Genomic DNA, 24,406 nt, shown 5'->3' with positions numbered 1-24,406 from the left:
CAGGTAGTTACCACATCCTCAGTACCAGAGACTGTTCCAGGTAGTTACTACATCCCCAGTACCAGAGACTGTTCCAGGTAGTTACCACATCCCCAGTACCAGAGACTGTTCCGTCTAGCTGTTCCTTTATCTGTATCTTTATCTTCACCCTAGTTGTTCCTTTATCTTCAGCCTGGCTGTTCCTTTATCTTCACCCTAGTTGTTCCTTTATCTTCACCCTAGTTGTTCCTTTATCTTCAGCCTGGCTGTTCCTTTATTTTCAGCCTGGCTGTTCCTTTATCTTCACCCTAGTTGTTCCTTTATCTTCAGCCTGGCTGTTCCTTTATTTTCAGCCTGGCTGTTCCTTTATCTTCACCCTAGTTGTTCCTTTATCTTCACCCTAGTTGTTCCTTTATCTTCAGCCTGGCTGTTCTTTTATCTTCACCCTAGTTGTTCCTTTATCTTCACCCTAGTTGTTCCTTTATTTTCAGCCTGGCTGTTCCTTTATCTTCACCCTAGTTGTTCCTTTATCTTCACCCTAGTTGTTCCTTTATCTTCAGCCTGGCTGTTCCCTAACTTCATCCTAGCAGTTAGTCTCATTTGACTGATCATTCAGACTGAAGTTTGATTCTGTCCTCATGTGACTGATCAACCCTGGCTGGAGCTTGATTATGTCCTCATGTGACTGATCAACCCTGGCTGGAGCTTGATTATGTCCTCATGTGACTGATCAACCCTGGCTGGAGCTTGATTATGTCCTCAGTTCCTGACTGCTGAGGAAAAGAGAAGTAGCAGCAGCTCCTGTGTTGTATGATACTGGAGATGTGGACGATTTGGTAAGTGTTATCTTTGCTGCAGTATTGTATGGGCGCTCTACCTGACTTGTGTGTGGTGCGATGTTGGAGTTCAAACATGGTTCTTCTTGGATGTGAGGTAGAAGACAAGGAGGGGGAGGAGGAGGAGGAAGGAGAAGAATGTGAACGTGCCCAAACAGTACAGATTCAGCCGTCCATCATTTATTTCATGAAATCTTATAAAACATACCCAGTTTGTACGTAATTAATACAATATTCTGCAAAATCCATTGAAACACAAACAAACAGCCCTGTGACTGATCTTGTATTGACTATTGCTTATGCTTGAGGTTTCACTTGATGGTAAATCAATGCAGACATATATGATCTCAATGAGGGAAATGTACACCCTTACACTAACCCTTAAACAACCTTTACACCCTGACCTTTACACCCTAACCCTCAAACTAATCCTAATCCATTAATTATCAACATCAATTTGGCCTCAATCATTTTAATAACGTGAAATCCATAAACGTGACAGTCCAAATCAAAATGTCCCCTTTAACAGACCCACTGATGGAACCGATCTAGGAAGCTGTGCTTGTTGAGCTCATAGAAGTCTGTTCCTTTAAAGATGGCATACTGGTCCTTTAAGGCCAGCTTCTCCAACACTTCCTGTTCCACGTCGGTCCCCATGGCGATCACCGTGGAGACTGCCTGGTTGTTTCGCATGGTGTCAACCCCCTCCTCCAGCCCCTTCCTCCCGGTGACGCCGTCAGTGATGAAGACGAAGTTGAGCTCGGCGTGGTGTCTGGTCTGGCGGACGTTGAGTCGCGTCAGAACGTGGTCTACGGTGTGTGAGATGGCCGCCCCCACCATAGAAGAAGACATGTCATGATAGTCCATGCTGGCCAGACCCTCTAGGATGGACGGAAGGTCGTGGGTCATGTGAAAGGCCAGGTGATGCTCAGCTTCTCCTCCGTACTGTAGCAGCGCCATGCGGGCTCCCTGGCGGTCGTTCTTGTCCTGCGCCAGCGTCAAGTGGTTCGCCAAGTGCTGGACAAAGTCACGGACTTGGTTGAAGTTCTCATGACCGAGACGCTCAGAACCGTCCAGAAGAAACACCAGATCAACAGGTCTGTCAATACACTGTGCCACCTCTGGTTCTGATGAAGGCAAAGTCAGTGAACGCTCAGTCATAGATTTTAGTTTGAAACCTTACCATTACTGTATAATGTAGTACAAATTGACCAATTTTGTATTTTGCCAGACAGTATAACTCGGATGAAAGACTAATCTTGTACAATGACAATAGAGTATACAGTAGCAAGTAAAAACGTACCTGTTACGCAGGGCAAGTCAGGGCAAACAATAACGGGCTCTAGAAGGGAAATGGAAAAAGGTTAGGTTCTACCTACAATTGGTGGTGGCATTACAAGCTCTTGACTGAGTCTGAGACATCCTGTCAGAGACACCCATCATGTCCTGTCTGAGACACCCATCATGTCCTGTCTGAGACACCCATCATGTCCTGCTCTAGTCTAGTAACACCAGTCAGAGACACCCATCTTGTCCTGTCTGAGACACCCATCATGTCCTGTCTGAGACACCCAACATGTCCTGTCTGAGACACCCATCATGTCCTGTCTGAGACATCCAACATGCCCTGTCAGAGACACCCATCATGTCCTGCTCTAGTCTAGTAGCACCAGTCAGACACCCATCATGTCCTGTCTGAGACACCCATCATGTCCTGTCTGAGACAACCATCATGTCCTGTCTGAGACAACCATCATGTCCTGTCTGAGACATCCATCATGTCATGCTCTAGTCTAGTAGCACCAGTCAGACACCTATCTTGTCCTGTCTCAGACACCCATCATGTCCTGTCTGAGACATCCATCATGTCCTGCTCTAGTCTAGTATCACCAGTCTGAGGCTCACCACCAATGGTCAGTACAACACGAGGATGAGACACCCATCATGTCCTGCTCTAGTCTAGTAGCCCCAGTCTGAGGCTCACCACCAATGGTCAGTACAACACCAGTCTGTTCTACCTACAATTGGTGGTGGCATTACAAGCTCTTGACTGAGTCTGAGACATCCTGTCAGAGACACCCATCATGTCCTGTCTGAGACACCCATCATGTCCTGTCTGAGACACCCATCATGTCCTGTCTGAGACACCCATCATGTCCTGCTCTAGTCTAGTAGCCCCAGTCTGAGGCTCACCACCAATGGTCAGTACAACACCAGTCTGTTCTACCTACAATTGGTGGTGGCATTACAAGCTCTTGACTGAGTCTGAGACATCCTGTCAGAGACACCCATCATGTCCTGTCTGAGACACCCATCATGTCCTGTCTGAGACACCCATCATGTCCTGTCTGAGACACCCATCATGTCCTGTCTGAGACACCCATCATGTCCTGTCTGAGACACCCAACATGTCCTGTCTGAGACACCCAACATGTCCTGTCTGAGACACCCAACATGTCCTGTCTGAGACACCCATCATGTCCTGTCTGAGACATCCAACATGTCCTGTCAGAGACACCCATCATGTCCTGCTCTAGTCTAGTAGCACCAGTCAGACACCCATCATGTCCTGTCTGAGACACCCATCATGTCCTGTCTGAGACACCCATCATGTCCTGTCTGAGACACCCATCATGTCCTGTCTGAGACACCCATCGTGTCCTGTCTGAGACAACCATCGTGTATTGTCTGAGACATCCATCATGTCCTGCTCTAGTCTAGTAGCACCAGTCAGACACCCATCTTGTCCTGTCTGAGACACCCATCATGTCCTGTCTGAGACACCCATCATGTCCTGTCTGAGACACCCATCATGTCCTGTCTGAGACACCCATCATGTCCTGCTCTAGTCTAGTAGCACCAGTCTGAGGCTCACCACCAATGGTCAGTACAACACCAGTCTGAGGTCAGTACAACACCAGTCTGAGGCTTACCACCAATGGTCAGTACAACACCAGTCTGAGGTCAGTACAACACGAGGATGAGGTCAGTACAACACGAGGATGAGGTCAGTACAACACGAGGATGAGGTCAGTACAACACGAGGATGAGGTCAGTACAACACGAGGATGAGGTCAGTACAACACGAGGATGAGGTCAGTACAACACGAGGATGAGGTCAGTACAACACCAGTCTGAGGTCAGTACAACACCAGTCTGAGGTCAGTACAACACCAGTCTGAGGTCAGTACAACTCCAGTCTGAGGTCAGTACAACACCAGTCTGAGGTCAGTACAACACCAGTCTGAGGTCAGTACAACACCAGTCTGAGGTCAGTACAACACCAGTCTGAGGTCAGTACAACACCAGTCTGAGGTCAGTACAACACCAGTCTGAGGTCAGTACAACACCAGTCTGAGGTCAGTACAACACCAGTCTGAGGTCAGTACAACACCAGTCTGAGGTCAGTACAACACCAGTCTGAGGTCAGTACAACACGAGGATGTTGACGTGTTTTATTATAGTTTTACTCCTTTTTCTCCCCAATTTCATGATATCCAACATGTAGTTAGTCTGTCAAATCGCTGCTACTCCCCGTATGGAATCGGGAGAGGCGAAGGTCGAGAGCCATGCATCCTCCGAAACACGACCCTGCCAAGTCACACTGCTTCTTGACACATTGCTCACTTAGTCCAGAAGCCAGTCTAATACACCGTAGAACTGGCGACCGTTTCGTGCATGCGCCCGGACCGCCACAGGAGTCACTAGAGCGCGATGGGACAAGAACATACGGCCAAACCCTACCCCAACCTGGACGACGCTGGGCCAATTGTGCACTGCTTTATGGGTCTCCCGGTTGCGGCCGGCTGCGACACAGCCCGCGATCGAACCTGGGTCTGTAGTGACGCCTCAAGCATTGCGACGCAGTGTCTTAGACCGCTGCGCCACTCGGGAGGCCAATATTGACATGTCTTAATTAAGACACCATCTCTTGCTTTAGGAGATACATTTATATTAATAATAGTCTCACCGGGGCAGAGCACCGACTCCATCCTGTCTATAAAGTTATCCGCCACCAGGTCAGCGAAACGTGTCATCCCCGTCACGCGATCATGCCTCTGGCATGCGATGGACTCGAGGCTCTCGTGCTGTCCCTCCCGGCCGAACATATCCCCGACCCCGATGGCGTTCACGTCCACGCTGGGGTCGTCGCAGAGGTAGGTCAGCAGAGAGTCATCATCCCGCGGGTCGAAGCGTCCGTCCGTGATGACCACGACCGACACCTGTTAAGAATGGAGTGTTAGACCACAGCAAGACAGAGTTCAGTTTCCCATCCACATGGGGGCAGCAGCGACCATGTTACAGATTATTTAGCCAGGTCTCAGACCCATGGATACTATATAGCAAGAACAGACAAAATCATAGGCTGGCTAAGTGGTTCACAGCACACCTTGGCTCTGGTCCGCCGGCTGTCCCTGATCAGGTGGTCATAGGCAAACTTCAGAGCGGAGGGAGTCCAGGTGCCCCCGGCTATCCACTGGAGGTTCTTCACAGCCACCTGCAAGTCAGAGATGGAGACTGTTAAGCCTGCTGAGCTAAAGGCATTGCATAGCTTGCGGAGTAATGCCAGTCACTGAACCAGCTGCACGGACCTTGAAGGCAGAGATGGAGTCTATGTTGGAGTCATTAAGTCGGATGGCCTCGAATGTCCCGTTGTGACTGTACTGCACAACACCAACCCTGGTTCCTGAGGAGAGTAGAGGCATCTATGAGAATGTCTGTACATGGGAACCAGAAGTGGTTTGGTGAACCATGCAGATGTGATGAGTCATCTTCCATGAGACTTTATTGCTCAGGCTTTAGTTCAGCAGACCCATGCAGGTTTTAAACCAGTCTGTCACACAGGTAGTTAGAAAGGGCTGTACCTAAAGAGGCCATCTTTTACCTGTCTCTGAATGTGGGTGTGTTGCCATGGATCCCAGCCTGTTGATGGTGTTGATGACAAAGTTCTTCTCCAGGGTGAAGTTGGTCAGACCCACTGACTCTGAGCTGTCAATCACAAACACAATGTCCAGCGCCCCGCATCTCTTCTCACAGTCTGCAGGGGCAACACAGAAACAGGATGGATTAGGAGCAGCATTGGAAACTTGCACGGTTTTAAATCTTCATACATATCATATTCACCAAAATGTCAGTAAATTCAATACAATGTCATTGTCCCTCAAGGGGAAATTTCATTTGGCGTATCTACACATAGAAGACTACATACCTGGATATCATCATCACTTACCACAACAACCACCTGACATCACAGTCCTAAGTCATCATCACTTACCACAACAACCACCTGACATCACAGTCCTAAATCGTCATCACTTACCACAACAACCACATGACATCACAGTCCTAAGTCATCATCACTTACCACAACAACCACATGACATCACAGTCCTAAGTCATCATCACTTACCACATGACATCACAGTCCTAAATCATCACCACTTACCACATGACATCACAGTCCTAAGTCATCATCACTTACCACGTGACATCACAGTCCTAAGTTATCATCACTTACCACATGACATCACAGTCCTAAATCGTCATCACTTACCACAATAACCACATGACATCACAGTCCTAAATCATCATCACTTACCACATGACATCACAGTCCTAAGTCATCATCACTTACCACAACAACCACATGACATCACAGTCCTAAGTCATCATCACTTACCACAACAACCACATGACATCACAGTCCTAAGTCATCATCACTTACCACAACAACCACATGACATCACAGTCCTAAGTCATCATCACTTACCACATGACATCACAGTCCTAAATCATCACCACTTACCACATGACATCACAGTCCTAAGTCATCATCACTTACCACCTGACATCACAGTCCTAAGTTATCATCACTTACCACATGACATCACAGTCCTAAATCGTCATCACTTACCACAACAACCACATGACATCACAGTCCTAAATCATCATCACTTACCACATGACATCACAGTCCTAAGTCATCATCACTTACCACAACAACCACATGACATCACAGTCCTAAGTCATCATCACTTACCACAACAACCACATGACATAACAGTCCTAAGTCATCATCACTTACCACATGACATCACAGTCCTAAATCATCACCACTTACCACATGACATCACAGTCCTAAGTCATCATCACTTACCACATGACATCACAGTCCTAAGTCATCATCACTTACCACATGACATCACAGTCCTAAGTCATCATCACTTGCCACATGACATCACAGTCCTAAGTTATCATCACTTACCACATGACATCACAGTCCTAAATCGTCATCACTTACCACAACAACCACATGACATCACAGTCCTAAATCATCATCACTTACCACATGACATCACAGTCCTAAGTCATCATCACTTACCACAACAACCACATGACATCACAGTCCTAAGTCATCATCACTTACCACAACAACCACATGACATCACAGTCCTAAGTCATCATCACTTAACACAACAACCACATGTCTCTCTGATGTAGCTCATAACATCACAGTCCTAAATCATCATCACTTACCACAACAACCACATGTCTCTCTGATGTAGCTCATAACATCACAGTCCTAAATCAAAGCAGATCAGTATTATAAACAAACACAAACAGACACAACAGGAACAGGTCAGTAGTATTATTATCCATGAGAGCACCAGCTGTTCTGGACGACTGTGTGATCACGCTCTCCGCAGCCGATGTGAGTAAGACCTTTAAACAGGTCAACATTCACAAGGCCGCAGGGCCAGACGGATAACCAGGATGTGTACTCCGAGCATTCACTGACCAACTGGCAAGTGTCTTCACTGATGTGTTATTTACTGCTGCTCTTTAATGATTTGTTATTCTTATCTCTTACTTTTTGGGGTTGGGGGTTCTTAAAACTGCATTGTTGGTGAGGGCTTGTAAATAAGCATTTCACTGTAAGGTCTACCTACACCTGTTGTAATCGGCGCATGTGACAAATAAACTTTGATTTGATTAATCAGATATGACACTATAGGATCAGATCAGTAGTATTATTGATCAGTAGTATTATTTATCAGTAGTATTATTGATCAGATATGACACCATAGGATCAGATCTGCAGTATTATTGACCAGTAGTATTATTGATCAGTAGTATTATTGATCAGATATGTCACTATATGATCAGATCAGTAGTATTATTGATCAGTAGTATTATTGATCAGATATGACACCATAGGATCAGATCAGTAGTATTATTGATCAGTAGTATTATTGATCAGATATGACACCATAGGATCAGATCAGTAGTATTATTGATCAGTAGTACTATTGATCAGTAGTATTATTGATCAGATATGACACTATAGGACCAGATCAGTAGTATTATTGATCAGTAGTATTATTGATCAGTAGTATTATTGATCAGATATGACACCATAGGATCAGATCAGTAGTATTATTGATCAGTAGTATTATTGATCAGTAGTATTATTGATCAGTAGTATTATTGATCAGTAGTATTATTGATCAGTAGTATTAATGATCAGATATGACACTATAGGATCAGATCAGTAGTATTATTGACCAGTAGTATTATTCATCAGATATGACACCATAGGATCAGATCAGTAGTACTATTGATCAGTAGTATTATTGATCAGTAGTATTATTGATCAGTAGTATTATTGATCAGTAGTATTAATAATCAGATATGACATTATAGGATCAGATCAGTAGTATTATTGATCAGTAGTATTAATGATCAGATATGACATTATAGGATCAGATCAGTAGTATTATTGATCAGTAGTATTATTGATCAGATATGACACTGTAGGATCAGATCAGTAGTATTATTGATCAGTAGTATTATTGATCAGTGGTATTATTGATCAGATATTCCACTATATGATCAGATCAGTAGTATTATTGATCAGTAGTATTATTTATCAGTAGTATTATTGATCAGTAGTATTATTCATTGGATATGACACGATAGGATCAGATCAGTAGTATTATTGATCAGTAGTGTTAAACAGGTATGACACTATAGGATCAGATCAGTAGTATTATTGATCAGTAGTATTATTGATCAGTAGTGTTAAACAGGTATGACACTATATGATCAGATCAGTAGTATTATTGATCAGTAGTATAATTCATCGGATATGACACGATAGGAACAGATCGAATCTCTTCATATCATGATGTTTTTAATATAAAGTTTATACAGTTGACTTACAGAAAGGCCAGGGTCTCCCTCTGGTCCAGGATTACCCTGTAAGAAAAATGTACCGATCGGTAAACAGACATTGGGGCGGCAGGTAGCTTAGTGTTGGGCCAGTAACCGAAAGGTTGCTCGATCGAATCCCTGAACTGACAAGGTAAAAATCTGTCGTTCTGCCCCTGAACAGGGCAGTTAACCCACTGTTCCTAGGCCGTCATCGTAAATAAGAATTAGTTCTTAACTGACTTGCCTAGTTAAATAAAGGATAAATAAAAATGAAGTGGAGCTTGAACAGTAAGTAAAATGGTCTTCTGCTGTCTGATCAGAGTCAGAGTAACGCAGGCAGCCGGTGATGTGTCCTGTGGTAGTATACTTACAGGAGCTCCAGGGCCTCCTCTGGATCCTCTCCTCCCATTCACTCCCTGTTGACCTGGATGTCCCTGGACAACAATAACACAAAGACAGGTTCTTCAGTGAGCCCAAACACATGTTACTCAGCTGGGTTAGCTCACCACTTCTCAAGAATAGAACACAAACATGTTCTTTAGAGCACTGATTCCTTCCTTCCAGAATGCTCTAAGGTTAGCAGCTGCCAAGGTAACCCTGGACTTCACCTCTTAAAGACGCACTCTGGGATCTTATGCACAACATTCCTAACATATTGCACAAATTGGATGACGTAGTATTTATTAAGGATCCTCATTAGCTCTTCCTCCAAACAAATGAATTGAATCAAGTCAAACAGTACATGTAACATTATTACATTAGTACATATCTTTAAATACAACGTTTATAATACCACCATTCTGTATGTGTAGAGTGTGTGTGCTAGCGTGTGTGTCTGTGCCTGTTTGTGTCTCTTCACAGTCCCCGCTGTTCCATCAGGTTCCATCAGGTGTATTTTTACCTGTTTTTTAAATCTGATTCTACTGCTGCATCAGTTACCTGATGTGGAATAGAGTTCCATGTAGTCATGTATCTATGTAGTACTGTGGAATAGAGTTCCATGTAGTCATGGCTCTATGTAGTACTGTGGAATAGAGTTCCATGTAGTCATGGCTCTATGTAGTACTGTGGAATAGAGTTGCATGTAGTCATGGTTCTATGTAGTACTGTGGAATAGAGTTCCATGTAGTCATGGTTCTATGTAGTACTGTGTGCCTCCCAGAGTCTATTCTGGACTTGGGGACTGTGAAGAGACCTCTGGTGGCATGTCTTGTGGGGTATGTATGGGTGTCTGAACTGTGTGCTAGTAATTTAGACAGACAGCTCTGTGTATTCAACATGCCAATACCTCTCATAAATACAAGTAGTGATGAAGTCCATCTCTCCTCCACTTTGAGCGAGGAGAGATTGACATGCATAGTATTAATATTAGCTCTCTGTGTACGTTAGAAGGCCAGCTGTGCTGCCCTGTTCTGAACCAACTGGAATTTTCCTAAGTCCCTTTTTGTCTTACCTGACCACACGACTGAACAGTAGTCCAGGTGCCACAAAACTAGGACCTGTAGGACCTGCCTTGTTGATAATGTTGTTAAGAAGGTAGAAATTAGGGCCTGTAGGACCTGCCTTGTTGATAGTGCTGTTAAGAAGGTAGAAACTAGGGCCTGTAGGACCTGCCTTGTTGATAGTGCTGTTAAGAAGGTAGAAACTAGGACCTGCCTTGTTGATAGTGATGTTAAGAAGGTAGAAACTAGGGCCTGTAGGACCTGCCTTGTTGATAGTGTTGTTAAGAAGGTAGAAACTAGGGCCTGTAGGACCTGCCTTGTTGATAGTGCTGTTAAGAAGGTAGAAACTAGGGCCTGTTGGACCTGCCTTGTTGATAGTGCTGTTAAGAAGGTAGAAACTAGGGCCTGTAGGACCTGCCTTGTTGATAGTGCTGTTAAGAAGGTAGAAACTAGGGCCTGTAGGACCTGCCTTGTTGATAGTGCTGTTAAGAAGGTAGAAACTAGGACCTGCCTTGTTGATAGTGATGTTAAGAAGGTAGAAACTAGGGCCTGTAGGACCTGCCTTGTTGATAGTGTTGTTAAGAAGGTAGAAACTAGGGCCTGTAGGACCTGCCTTGTTGATAGTGCTGTTAAGAAGGTAGAAACTAGGGCCTGTTGGACCTGCCTTGTTGATAGTGTTGTTAAGAAGGTAGAAACTAGGGCCTGTAGGAACTGCCTTGTTGATAGTGTTGTTAAGAAGGTAGAAACTAGGACCTGCCTTGTTGACAGTGTTGTTAAGAAGGTAGAAACTAGGACCTGCCTTGTTGACAGTGTTGTTAAGAAGGTAGAAACTAGGGCCTGTAGGACCTGCCTTGTTGATAGTGTTGTTAAGAAGGTAGAAACTAGGGCCTGTAGGACCTGCCTTGTTGATAGTGTTGTTAAGAAGGTAGAAACTAGGGCCTGTAGGACCTGCCTTGTTGATAGTGTTGTTCAGAAGGTAGAAACTAGGGCCTGTAGGACCTGCCTTGTTGATAGTGTTGTTAAGAAGGTAGAAACTAGTGCCTGTAGGACCTGCCTTGTTGATAATGCTATTAAGGTAGAAACTAGGGCCTGTAGGACCTGCCTTGTTGATAATGTTGTTAAGAAAGTAGAAACTAGGGCCTGTAGGACCTGCCTTGTTGATAGTGTTGTTAAGAAGGTAGAAACTAGGGCCTGTAGGACCTGCCTTGTTGATAGTGCTATTAAGGTAGAAACTAAGGCCTGTAGGACCTGCCTTGTTGATAATGTTGTAAAGAAGGTTGAAACTAGGGCCTTTAGGACCTGCCTTGTTGATAGTGCTGTTAAGAAGGCAGAGCAGCTCTTTATTATAGACCGACTTCTCCACATCTTAGTTACTGTTGTATCAACATGTTTTGACCATGACAGTTTACAATCCAGGGTTACTCCAAGCAGTTTAGTCTCCTCAACTTGCTCAATTTCTAAATTATTTATTACAAGATTTAGTTGAGGTTTGGTGTTTAGTGAATGATTTCACAAAATTAGGACTAACTTATTTCTTGGCACCCATTCTGAAACTGACTGCAGATCTTTGTTAAGTGTTGCAGTCATTTCACTTGCTGTGGTAGCTGACGTGTAGTGTTGAGTCCACAGCATACATATTCTTGACAACTGAATCTTCAGAACACTGACTCAGTTCTCAAGAATATTTATCTTAGGCTTGGCAACTATCAAAGCAAATCCTAGGCTAACCATCCACATTAATGGATATAAACTAATCCAAGTGTATATTCAGCTGTTCATGACAGCAGCTGGAGCTTACCGGTTCACCGTTTGGACCTTTCATCCCAGCTTCTCCTTTGTTACCACAATTCCCTCTGCTTCCCCAAGGGCCTGGACGTCCATTGTTCCCTCTAGCTCCCTGACAGACAAACAGACAGAACAGCATCACAGTACAACAGTATTGTGAACTCTTGAGCTGACGACATTCATCTTGTCAAACGGTACCGTTTCTCCTCTTAGTCCCGGATAGTTGAACCCATCTCTTCCTTTGTCACCCTAAAACACAGAAGAAGATTAACTACATTACACTGTGGGAAGTGTCCACTAACTACATTACACTGTGGGAAGTGTCCACTAACTACAGTACACTGTGGGAAGTGTCCACAAACTACATTACACTGTGGGAAGTGTGTCCACTTTACTGACCAATAGTCTTTCACTCTTTCAAAATTTTTATAAGAAATAACTCAACCCAGGATCTATAATATAACCCAACCCTGCCTTTGGTCCATGATCTATATAACTCAACCCTAACTTTGGTCCATGATCTATATAACTCAACCCCACCGTTGGTCCATGATCTATATAACTCAACCCTAACTTTGGTCCATGATCTATATAACTCAACCCCACCGTTGGTCCATGATCTATATAACTCAACCCCACCTTTGGTCCAAACCTATTTTATAACCCAACCCCACCTTTGGTCCAGGATCTATATAACTCAACCCCACCTTTGGTCCATGATCTATATAACTCAACCCCACCTTTGGTCCATGATCTATATAACTCAACCCCACCTTTTTTCCAGGATCTATATTATAACCTAACCCCACCTTTGGTCCATGATCTATATAACTCAACCCCACCTTTGGTCCAGGATCTATATAACTCAACCCCACCTTTGGTCCACGATCTCCATGGGGTCCAGTCTGTCCAGGATCACCAGGCTCTCCAGCAGTTCCCTGTAACACAGAGATGCCATACGGAATACTATATGCATAAAGAATTCAAATAAAGAAAAATATGATATACCCACATGGCAGTCATAGTCACTGAAATACATAGGTATAGACTACCGTCAATAAATAAACAATTCCAGAAATGTAGATGTATTTATTTAACCTTTACTTAGACGAGAAGACTGTCACAGTATGCTCAAAATGTAGACATGGCAACATGTATTCTGACTAGTAGTAGTAGAAGTAGGAGAACTAGACCAGTAGTACTACTACTACTACTACTAGTAGAAGACTGTCGCAGTATGCTCAAAATGTAGACATGGCAACATGTATTCTGACTAGTAGTAGTAGAAGTAGGAGAACTAGACCAGTAGTACTACTACTACTACTACTAGTAGAAGACTGTCGCAGTATGCTCAAAATGTAGACATGGCAACATGTATTCTGACTAAACAAAAGGTACAAAACAGGAGGATATCATAGAATAGAGTAGAGTGGTAGAAGTAGACCAGTAGTAGCAGTAGTAGGATAGTAGTACTAGTAGTAGAAGTACTTCTACTACTAGTAGTAGTATAAGTAGGCCAGTAGTAGTAGTAGTAGTAGTAGTAGAAGTAGTAGTAGTAGTAGTAGTAGTATTAGAAGTAGTGGTAGAAGTAGACTAGTAGTAGTAGTAGTAGTAGTAGACTAGTAGTAGTAGAAGTAGTAGTAGTACTAGTAGTAGAAGTAGACTAGTAGTAGTTGTAGTAGTAGAAGTTGACTAGTAGTAGTAGTAGTAGAAGTAGACTAGTAGTAGTAGAAGTAGGATAACTAGACCAGTAGTAGTAGTACTAGTAGTACTAGTAGTACTACTACTACTACTACTAGTAGAAGACTGTCGCAGTATGCTCAAAATGTAGACATGGCAACATGTATTCTGACTAAACAAAAGGTACAAAACAGGAGGATATCATAGAATAGAGTAGAGTGGTAGAAGTAGACCAGTAGTAGCAGTAGTAGGATAGTAGTACTAGTAGTAGAAGTAGGATAGTAGAAGTAGTAGAAGTAGGATAGTAGTAGTAGAAGTAGGATAGTAGTACTAGTAGTAGTAGTAGAAGTAGAAGTAGTAGTAGTAGAAGTAGAAGTAGACTAGTGGTAGTAGTAGTAGTAGTAGTAGATCAGTAGTAGACCAGTAGTAGTAGTAGTAGTAGAAGTAGACCAGTAGTAGTAGAAGTAGAAGTAGACCAGTAATAGTTGTAGTAGTAGTAGTAGAAGTAGTAAAAGTAGACGAGTAGTAGCAGTAGTAGTAGTAGAAGTAGGATAGTAGTAGTAGTAGTAGTAGTGGTAGTAGTAGTAGTAGACTAGTAGTAGTAGACTAGTCTACTAGTAGTAGTAGTAGTAGAAGTAGACTAGTAGACTAGTAGTAGTAGACTAGCAGTAGTAGTAGTACTAGTAGTAGTAGAAGTAAACAAGTAGTAGTATTAGAAGTAGACTAGTAGTAGTAGCACTAGTAGTAGTAGTAGAAGTAGGCCAGTAGTAGTAGTAGTAGTAGTAGTAGAAGTAGTAGTAGTAGTAGGAGTATTAGAAGTAGAAGTAGTGGTAGAAGTAGACTAGTAGTAGTAGTAGTAGTAGTAGTAGTAGTAGACCAGTAGTAGTAGTAGTAGTAGTAGTAGAAGTAGTAGTAGACTAGTAGTAGTAGTAGTAGTAGAAGTAGTAGTAGTTCTAGTAGTAGAAGTAGACTAGTAGTAGTAGTAGTAATAGAAGTAGACTAGTAGTAGTAGTAGAAGTGGTAGGAGTAAGAGTAGACATAGACTAGTAGTAGTAGTAGTAGACTAGTAGCAGTAGAAGTAGTAGTAGTACTACTAGTAGTAGTAGTAGTAGTAGTAGAAGTAGACTAGTAGTAGTAGAAGTAGGAGAACTAGACCAGTAGTAGTAGTAGTAGTACTACTAATAGTAGTAGTAGTAGTAACATAGAGTAGAGTGATAGAAGTAGACCAGTAGTAGCAGAAGTAGGATAGTAGTACTACTAGTAGTAGTAGTAGAAGTAGAAGTAGTAGTAGTAGAAATAGAGGTAGAAGTAGACTAGTAGTAGTAGTAGACCAGTAGTAGTAATACTAGTACTAGTAGTAGAAGTAGTAGCAGTAGTAGTAGAAGTGGTGGTAATAGTAGTAGTAATAGTAGTAGTAGTTGTAGTAGAAGTAGACTAGTAGTAGTAGTAGAAGTAGTAGTAGTAGTAGTAGTAGAAGTAGTAGACTAGTAGTAGTAGCAGTAGTAGTCGAAGAAGTAGTAGTATTAGAGGTATTAGTAGTAGTAGTAGTAGTAGTAGTAGTAGTAGTAGTATAAGTAGTAGAAGTAGACTAGTAGTAGTAGTAGATCAGTAGGTGTAGTACTAGTAATAGTAGTAGTACTAGTAGTAGTAGTAGTAGTAGTAGTAGAAGTAGACTAGTAGTAGTAGTTGTAGAAATAGTAGTAGTAGATCAATAGTAATAGTAGTAGCAGTAGACTAGTAGAAGTAGACCAGTAGTAGTAGTTGTAGTAGAAGTAGACTACTAGTAGTAGTAGAAGTAGTAGTAGTAGTAGATCAGTAGTAGTAGTAGTAGTAGACTTGTAGAAGTAGACCAGTAGTCGTAGTAGTAGAAGTAGAAGTAGACCAGTAGAAGTAGTAGTAGTAGTAGTAGAAGTAGGAATAGACCAGTAGTAGTAGTAGTAGTAGGAGAAGTAGACCAGTAGTAGTAGTAGTTGTAGAAGTAGACCAGTAGTAGTAGAAGTAGAAGTAGACCAGTAATAGTTGTAGTAGTAGTAGTAGTAGTAGTAAAAGGAGACGAGTAGTAGCAGTAGTAGTATTAGTAGTAGACCAGTAGTAGTAGCAGTAGTAGTAGTAGTAGTAGTAGTAGACTAGTAGTAGTAGAAGTAGACCAGTAGTAGTAGTAGTAGTAGTAGTAGTAGTAGTAGACTAGTAGTAGTAGAAGAATGGTAGTAGTAGAAGTAGACTAGTAATAGTAGTAGAAGTAGTATAAATAAAGTTGTAGTAAACAATACGATCAGAACAGGAGGACATCTTAGAGTACATTGGTAGTATAGTAGTAGTAGTAAACTAGTAGTTGACTAGTAGTAGGAGTAGTAACATTAGTAGTAGTAACAGTAGTAGTAGCAACATTAGTAGTAGTACTACTACTAGTAGTAGTATCAGTAGTAACAGTAATATTGGTATAGTAGTAACATTAGTAACTTTAGTAGTGGTACTAGTAGAGTAGTAGCACTAGTAATAGTAGTTGGGTAGTGGTAGTAATAGCAACTGTAGCGTTGTAGTTGTAGTAGTAGTAACAGTAGTATTAGTGTAGTAGTAGCAGTAGTAACAGTAGTTGGCTAGTGTTAGTAATAGCAGCTGTAGAGTTGTAGTTGTAGAAGAGCAGTAGCAGCAGTATTAGCAGTAGACTAGTAGTATTATTAGTCGTGGGAGCAGTAGAGTAGTAGCAATAGTACCAATATTAGTAGTGTAGTACTAGAGTAGTAGTAGTACATAAGTAGTGTAGTAGTATCATAGTAGTAGTAGTAGTAGTGGTAGTATACTAGTAGTATTGTAGTAGTCGTAGTAGTAGTTGTAATATTAGTATAGTAGTAGTAGCAGTAGCGGTAGAGTAGTGTGCAGTAGTAGAGTATTAGTATTATTATTAGTAGAAATAGCAGTAGTACTAGTGGAGAAGTAGTAGTAGTTGTAGTGGTAGTGGTAGTAACAGTAGTAGAGTTGTAGTCTCAGAAGTAATAGTAGTTGTTGTCGAGTAGATTTAGTAGTATATTAGTAGTAGTAGTAGTAGTAGTAAAGTGGTAGGAGTAGCATTAGTCACCAGTAGATTAGTAACAGCAGTAGTAGTAGTAGAGTTGTATTAGTAGTGTAATACTAGAGTACATTAGTAGGTTGTAGTAGTAGGAATAGTAGTAGTAGTTATTAGTAGTATTTCAGTAGGCATCATAGTAGTGGTAGTTGTAGAGTATTAGTAAAGTAGTTGTAGCAGTGGAGTTGTGGTAGAGCAGTATCAGTATTAGTAGTAACAGTAGTAGAGTAGCAGTAGTAGTAGCAGCGTAGTAGCAGTTGTATTAGTGGTAGTAGTAGTAGTAGTAGTAGTAGTGGAGTAGTAGTAGTAACAGTAGTTGTAGTAGTCGTCGTAGAAGTAGTATTGTAGCAGTAGCTACAGTAGTAGTAGTAGAGTAGTAGTAGTAGTAGTAGTAGTTTCGTAGCAGTGGCAATAGAAGTAGCAGTAGCAGATTAGTAGTTTAGTAGTGACAATACAATACAATAGTAGAGTAGCAATAGTAGTAGCAGTAGCAGATTAGTAGTTTAGTATGGACAATACAACAACATTAGTAGTAGCAGTATAGTATAAGCATTAGCAGATTAGTAGATTAGTAGTGACAATACAATAACAATTGTAGTAGCAGTAGAGTAGTATAAGCAGTAGCAGTAGCAGATTAGTAGATTAGTAGTTTATTAGATTAGCAGATTAGCAGTTTATTAGATTAGCAGATTAGGAGATTAGTAGTTTATTAGATTAGCAAATTAGTAGATTAGTAGTTTATTAGATTAGCAGATTAGCAAATTAGCAGATTAGCAGATAAAAAGATTAGCAGATTAGTAGATTAGCAGATTAGTAGTTTATTAGATTAGCAGATTAGTAGTTTATTAGATTAGCAGATTAGTAGATTAGTAGATTATTAGATTAGCAGATTAGTAGATTAGTAGATTAGCAGATTAGTAGATTGGTAGTTTATTAGATTAGCAGATTAGTAGTTTATTAGATTAGCAGATTAGTAGATTGGTAGTTTATTAGATTAGCAGATTAGTAGTTTATTAGATTAGCAGATTAGTAGATTAGCAGATTAGTAGATTCGCAGATTAGTAGATCAGTAGTTTATTAGATTAGCAGATTAGTAGATTAGTAGTTTATTAGATTAGCAGATTAGTAGATTAGTAGTTTATTAGATTAGCAGATTAGTAGTTTATTAGATTAGCAGATAAATAGATTATTAGATTAGTAGATTAGCAGTGACAATATATTAACAATAGTAGAGTAGGAGTCGTAGAGTAGTATTTCTAGTAGAAGCATTAGTAATAGTAGCAACATACGATCTGTCCATCTGGCCCATTATCTCCTTGATGTCCTCTTGGACCGGGCAGCCCTGGACCTCCCTAAACAAACAGAGGGAGGACACACACACACACACACACACACACACACACACACACACACACACACACACACACACACACACACACACACACACACACACGCAATGTTCTATGAAAGAAGGAGTGTACTGTATTTTAGTGGAGAAACTCCCCATGTTGTCTGTTTCCCTGAGAGTTACTGCTGAATCATGTCCCCAGAATGCAATGCAAAATTATCCTCTGCTCCCCCACCATTAGAGGTTAAGCTTCTCTGACCTTAGATCCTTTGGGGCCGAGATCCCCATGAAGACCTGGCTTCCCCTGTAGACCAGGTTCACCCTGGGAATGGCAGAATACATGTTAGCCTTTGTTTGACCTCACAATATTCATGGTCAAATATTTACACAAACAGACATCATATTTTCAGTCAGCCATTGTTCTTCTTATGGGCAGTTTGCCTGGAATGTGTCTGAATGCCGCAGGAACTGAAACAGACGGTATTTCATCTATTGGTATTACAGCATGGACACTCTTGGAAATGAAGGTTCCCATGGGAGAAGCCTTTTTAAGAACCCTTTTGGGTTCCATGTAGGATATCTAGAAGCTATTAGGATGTAGGTGGAAGAAACATTTCTAAGACTGTAGCATAACATTCCTATGTAATATCTACTGTATCACACAACTCTGTAGGCATAGCAGAAGCTTAGAGGTGTGAACGGTGACGGACCTTGCCTCCTTTAGGTCCGCCTGGTCCGTTAAGTCCCTTAAGTCCAGGGTCTCCTGGACGCCCCTAACGACAGACATATAAACAATATTTATTGTTTGACAAAGGTCATCCCTTTGCATTTAATATTTAACTTATCATTTCAGAATGGATCACTTAGCCAAGTTTGCGTACAGGTTGGCTTTTTGGTCCCGGTTCACCGTTGAGTCCCTGAAAGAATTAGGAATCAGTTAGTTTAGAATGAAGAAATACAGCACTACTGAACTACAGCACTACTGAACTACTGAACTACAGCACTACAGCACTACAGCACTACAGCACAATTGAACTACAGCACTACTGAACTACAGCACTACTGAACAACAGCACTACTGAACTACCTAACTACAGCACTACTGAACTACAGCACTACTGAACTACAGCACTACAGCACTACAGCACTACTGAATTACTGAACTACAGCACTACTGAACAACAGCACTACTGAACTACCTAACTACAGCACTACTGAACTACAGCACTACTGAACTACAGCACTACTGAACTACAGCACTACAGCACTACAGCACTACAGCACTACTGAACTACAGCACTACTGAACTAAAGCACTACTGAACTAAAGCACTACTGAACTACAGCACTACTGAACTAAAGCACTACTGAACAACAGCACTACTGAACTACAGCACTACTGAACTAAAGCACTACTGAACAACAGCACCACTGAACTACCTAACTACAGCACTACTGAACTACAGCACTACTGAACTACAGCACTACTGAACTAAAGCACTACTGAACTACAGCACTACAGCACTACTGAATTACTGAACTACAGCACTACTGAACAACAGCACTACTGAACTACCTAACTACAGCACTACTGAACTACAGCACTACTGAACTACAGCACTACTGAACTAAAGCACTACTGAACTACAGCACTACAGCACTACTGAACTACTGAACTAAAGCACTACTGAACTACTGAACTACAGCACTACTGAACTACAGCACTACTGAACTAAAGCACTACTGAACTAAAGCACTACTGAACTAAAGCACTACTGAACTACAGCATTACTGAACTACAGCACTACTGAACTACTGAACTAGTGAACTACAGCACTACAGGACTACTGAACTACAGCACTACTGAACTACAACACTACTGAACTACTGCACTACTGAACTACAACACTACTGAACTACAGCACTACTGAACTACTGCACTACTGAACTACAACACTACTGAACTACTGCACTACTGAACTACAACACTACTGAACTACAGCACTACTGAACTACAGCACTACTGAAGTACTGCACTACTGAACTACAACACTACTGAAATACAGCACTACTGAACTACTGCACTACTGAACTACAACACTACTGAACTACAGCACTACTGAACTACAGCACTACTGAACTACAACACTACTGAACTACTGCACTACTGAACTACAACACTACTGAACTACAGCACTACAGCACTACTGAACTACAACACTACTGAACTACTGCACTACTGAACTACAACACTACTGAACTACAGCACTACTGAACTACTGCACTACTGAACTACAACACTACTGAACTACAACACTACTGAACTACAGCACTACTGAACTACAACACTACTGAACTACTGCACTACTGAACTACAACACTACTGAACTACTGCAGTACTGAACTACAGCACTACTGAACTACTGAACTACAGTACTACTGAACTACTCAACTACTCAACTACTGATCTACAGCATTACTGAACTACAGCACTACTGAACTACAACACTACTGAACTACTGCACTACTGAACTACAACACTACTGAACTACAGCACTACTGAACTACTGAACTACTGCACTACTGAACTACTGAACTACTCAACTACTGATCTACAGCACTACTGAACTACAGCACTACTGAACTACTAAACTACAGTACTACTGAACTACTGAACTACTCAACTACTGATCTACAGCACTACTGAACTACAGTACTACTGAACTAATGACCTACTGAACTACTCAACTACTGAACTACATCATTACTGAACTACAGCACTACTGAACTATAGCACTACTGAACTTCTGAACTACAGTACTACTGAACTAATGAACTACTCAACTACTGAACTACTCAACTACTGAACGGTTAATGACAAGGATAGCCAGGTCTATGTAAGTCACTCACTGGTATTCCCTTCCTTCCTGGTGAGCCTGGAATCCCAGGACTTCCTGGATAACTCTGAAAGGAAGAGGAAAGATTAGATGATTTATCAATGTGATAACAAGTGGCTCTTCACGCTGTCTTCCGAGAGAGAATCCTTCTTGAGCTGTGATGTCGTTAGCTAGTGCACATTAAATCTGCATGATTGTCTTGTTTCTGTTAGGTCCAGGTAAGAGTGTGTTATGATGTCGTTACTGTACCGGTGGTCCAGCTTCTCCAAGAGGGCCAGTGGGACCTGGCTTTCCATTATGACCAGGGTCTCCCTAGGAATATCAGCATCACACATTAAACACACTAGTCTATAAAACACTGTACATAAACTAGGTTTAGTAAACCCACTAGTCTATAAAACACTGTACATAAACTAGGTTTAGTAAACCCACTAGTCTATAAAACACTGTACATAAACTAGGTTTAGTAAACCCACTAGTCTATAAAACACTGTACATAAACTAGGTTTAGTAAACACACTGGTCTATAAAACACTGTACATAAACTAGGTTTAGTAAACCCACTAGTCTATAAAACACTGTACATAAACTAAGTTTAGTAAACCCACTAGTCTATAAAACACTGTACATAAACTAGGTTTAGTAAACCCACTAGTCTATAAAACACTGTACATAAACTGAGTCTGGAGTTTCTGTAGTACAGAAGGTATTGTAGTAGCCTTGACAGACTGAAGGTTCTCTCAGGTACCTTCTCTCCATTGTCACCGGCCAGTCCCATATCACCAGCACTTCCTGGATAACCATCTGGGCCCTTTCAAAAAACATCAGAGACAATTACTTTTTATCACAACATTTTACTGCATTCATTATTGTGTTTGTGTGTGTGTGTGTGTGTGTGTGTGTGTGTGTGTGTGTGTGTGTGTGTGTGTGTGTGTGTGTGTGTGTGTGTGTAGGACAACGTTTTACTGACCCTTTCTCCTGGATCTCCTTTACAACCATAAGTTCCGATTCGACCAATTTTACCCTGAGAATTAACACAGAAAAGATTCCTATTAGGTTCAACATGATTCAACACTCCTGTATAGACCCAATGGACCTGTACCAGTGTGCCAGGTCAGTGGTCATCTTCATTGAGTTGATAGCTCATGTTTCAGTCTCAGGGCTCCCCTTGGCTCGTGTTTCAGTCTCAGGGCTCTCCTTAGTTTGTGTTTCAGTCTCAGGGCTCCCCTTGGCTCCTGTTCTAGTCTCAGGGCTCCCCTTGGCTCGTGTTTCAGTCTCAGGGCTCCCCTTGGCTCCTGTTACAGTCTCAGGGCTCCCCTTGGCTCCTGTTACAGTCTCAGGGCTCCCCTTGGCTCCTGTTACAGTCTCAGGGCTCCCCTTGGCTCCTGTTACAGTCTCAGGGCTCCCCTTGGCTTGTGTTTCAGTCTCAGGGCTCCCCTTGGCTCCTGTTACAGTCTCAGGGCTCCCATTGGCTTGTGTTTCAGTCTCAGGGCTCCCCTTGGCTCCTGTTACAGTCTCAGGGCTCCCATTGGCTCGTGTTTCAGTCTCAGGGCTCCCCTTGGCTCCTGTTACAGTCTCAGGGCTCCCCTTGGCTCCTGTTACAGTCTCAGGGCTCCCCTTGGCTCCTGTTACAGTCTCAGGGCTCCCCTTGGCTCCTGTTACAGTCTCAGGGCTCCCCTTGGCTCCTGTTACAGTCTCAGGGCTCCCATTGGCTCCTGTTACAGTCTCAGGGCTCCCCTTGCTCGTGTTTCAGTCTCAGAGTTCCCCTTGGCTCCTGTTACAGTTCAAGGGAAAGCGTTGCAGCACCTAGTGATGGTCTCTTACCTTCTGCCCATCCGTTCCATTCCTGCCGTGTCCTCCTGACGCTCCCTGGTGATTGAGAGGTCATTCAGAGTGTGTTAAAGATGAAAGTAAGCATATCCAGCGAGACATAACTAAATGGTGTAGCTGTACACACACAGAACGTACTGTATACTGTCAGAGTCAATCATGTAGTTTACCTTGGCTCCATCTGATCCAAATTCACCCTGGGGAAAGATGAAATCCATTCATCAAATAATGTCTCGTTTAAAAACATTGATAAAAAAAAAGCATGTCTCATGTAAGATTTACACATGATATTTACTAGAATAATGTTTAGTTCTTCTTACCTTTTCACCTTTCAGACCAATCGCACCCTAAACAGAAGCAAATAGAAGACGGGTTGTTAAAATAGTCAGGATACACTGTGAGGTGAATATCAGTATTGGTTAGAGAGGACACCAACCTTGTGACCTGCGGGACCGATTGCACCTTCAATACCAGAGTCCCCCTGTGGCACAAATAATAACAACATTATCATCTACATTCTGTGGAAGAAAATATGTTATTTCAACAACAACAACAAAATGGAAATATATGTATATATATAAATGTCTAGGTTCTCTTGTCAGTGTTTCCGTGGTCAGAACGCCCAGTCCACCTGTTTGCCCTTGGTCCCTTTAGCGCCAGCAAGTCCAACTCCTCCTTTCGTTCCCTAAAATAAACAGATACTTTAAAATAAACATAAACAACAAACTGTTCATAAAACAAACATGAATAAACAACATTTCATTCTTGCAAATATCTCAGATGTTTTACTTATTATTAACAAAGGAGCTCACTTTTAGTCCTCGGTTTCCCTTCAGACCAGGGGGGCCTGGAAGCTCCAGACACTGGAGTTTGGAGCACTGGAGTAATGATGGATTAAAAACTTTGTGAACGAAACAACATTTCACACCAGGAAAATGAAGATCATTTTGATAGAGAGGCTTAGAAGCGTCACGTTACAGATTCTGACTCCCTCCCTGAGAATAACTCTTAGTTACCTGCAAATAGGCTTGATATTTCTGTAGAGAAGAACCAACAAAAAGAATTCAATAAAAAAATTATTTTGGGGGGGGGGACAATGGTACCAAAAATAGAATATTAAATGGAATATCTAGGGCTGCCAGGGTTATTCAGTTAACTCGTTAACTTTGTCATTTCAGCACAGATTAATCACACTGTCTGAAAGCGTTGAAAATACATCTATACAACTCAAATCTACAATGCTACCTAACAAGTTGACTTAGGTTAAATAAAGTGGGATAACCCAATTTTCCTACTTATAGACAAAAATCAAGATGTCAATATTTTTTATGT

The 24,406-nt window shown here is 41.9% G+C and overlaps 1 protein-coding gene across 2 annotated transcripts in view; it reads right to left on the bottom strand.

Annotated features, from left to right (window-relative positions):
* Positions 1–973: 973 nt before the first annotated feature.
* The window catches only part of LOC110501989 (collagen alpha-2(VI) chain), a 34,471-nt gene continuing 11,038 nt past the window's right edge, over positions 974–24,406 (bottom strand). The window contains exons 7-33 of one of the 2 annotated variants that reach the window (XM_036959530.1): positions 24,091–24,111; positions 23,887–23,952; positions 23,706–23,759; positions 23,511–23,555; positions 23,395–23,421; positions 23,245–23,271; positions 23,069–23,113; positions 22,215–22,268; positions 21,993–22,055; positions 21,494–21,556; positions 21,258–21,311; positions 19,230–19,265; positions 19,059–19,121; positions 18,608–18,670; positions 18,290–18,352; positions 13,132–13,194; positions 12,455–12,505; positions 12,270–12,368; positions 9,401–9,463; positions 9,039–9,074; positions 7,288–7,333; positions 5,701–5,853; positions 5,408–5,502; positions 5,206–5,313; positions 4,786–5,038; positions 2,119–2,157; positions 974–1,942 (exon numbers count right to left, since the gene is read on the bottom strand). In XM_036959530.1, the coding sequence (XP_036815425.1) occupies positions 1,338–1,942; positions 2,119–2,157; positions 4,786–5,038; positions 5,206–5,313; positions 5,408–5,502; positions 5,701–5,853; positions 7,288–7,333; positions 9,039–9,074; positions 9,401–9,463; positions 12,270–12,368; positions 12,455–12,505; positions 13,132–13,194; positions 18,290–18,352; positions 18,608–18,670; positions 19,059–19,121; positions 19,230–19,265; positions 21,258–21,311; positions 21,494–21,556; positions 21,993–22,055; positions 22,215–22,268; positions 23,069–23,113; positions 23,245–23,271; positions 23,395–23,421; positions 23,511–23,555; positions 23,706–23,759; positions 23,887–23,952; positions 24,091–24,111 (2,355 nt within the window). In that variant the 3' untranslated portion in view covers positions 974–1,337. The other variant, XM_036959529.1, reaches the window with a different exon arrangement.

The sequence above is a fragment of the Oncorhynchus mykiss genome, chromosome 22 (genome assembly GCF_013265735.2).
Source record: "Oncorhynchus mykiss isolate Arlee chromosome 22, USDA_OmykA_1.1, whole genome shotgun sequence".
In the NCBI taxonomy this organism is placed as follows: Eukaryota; Metazoa; Chordata; class Actinopteri; order Salmoniformes; family Salmonidae; genus Oncorhynchus; species Oncorhynchus mykiss.
Note: the sequence above shows the minus strand (reverse complement) of the source record. Positions and strands in the feature narration are given on the sequence as shown.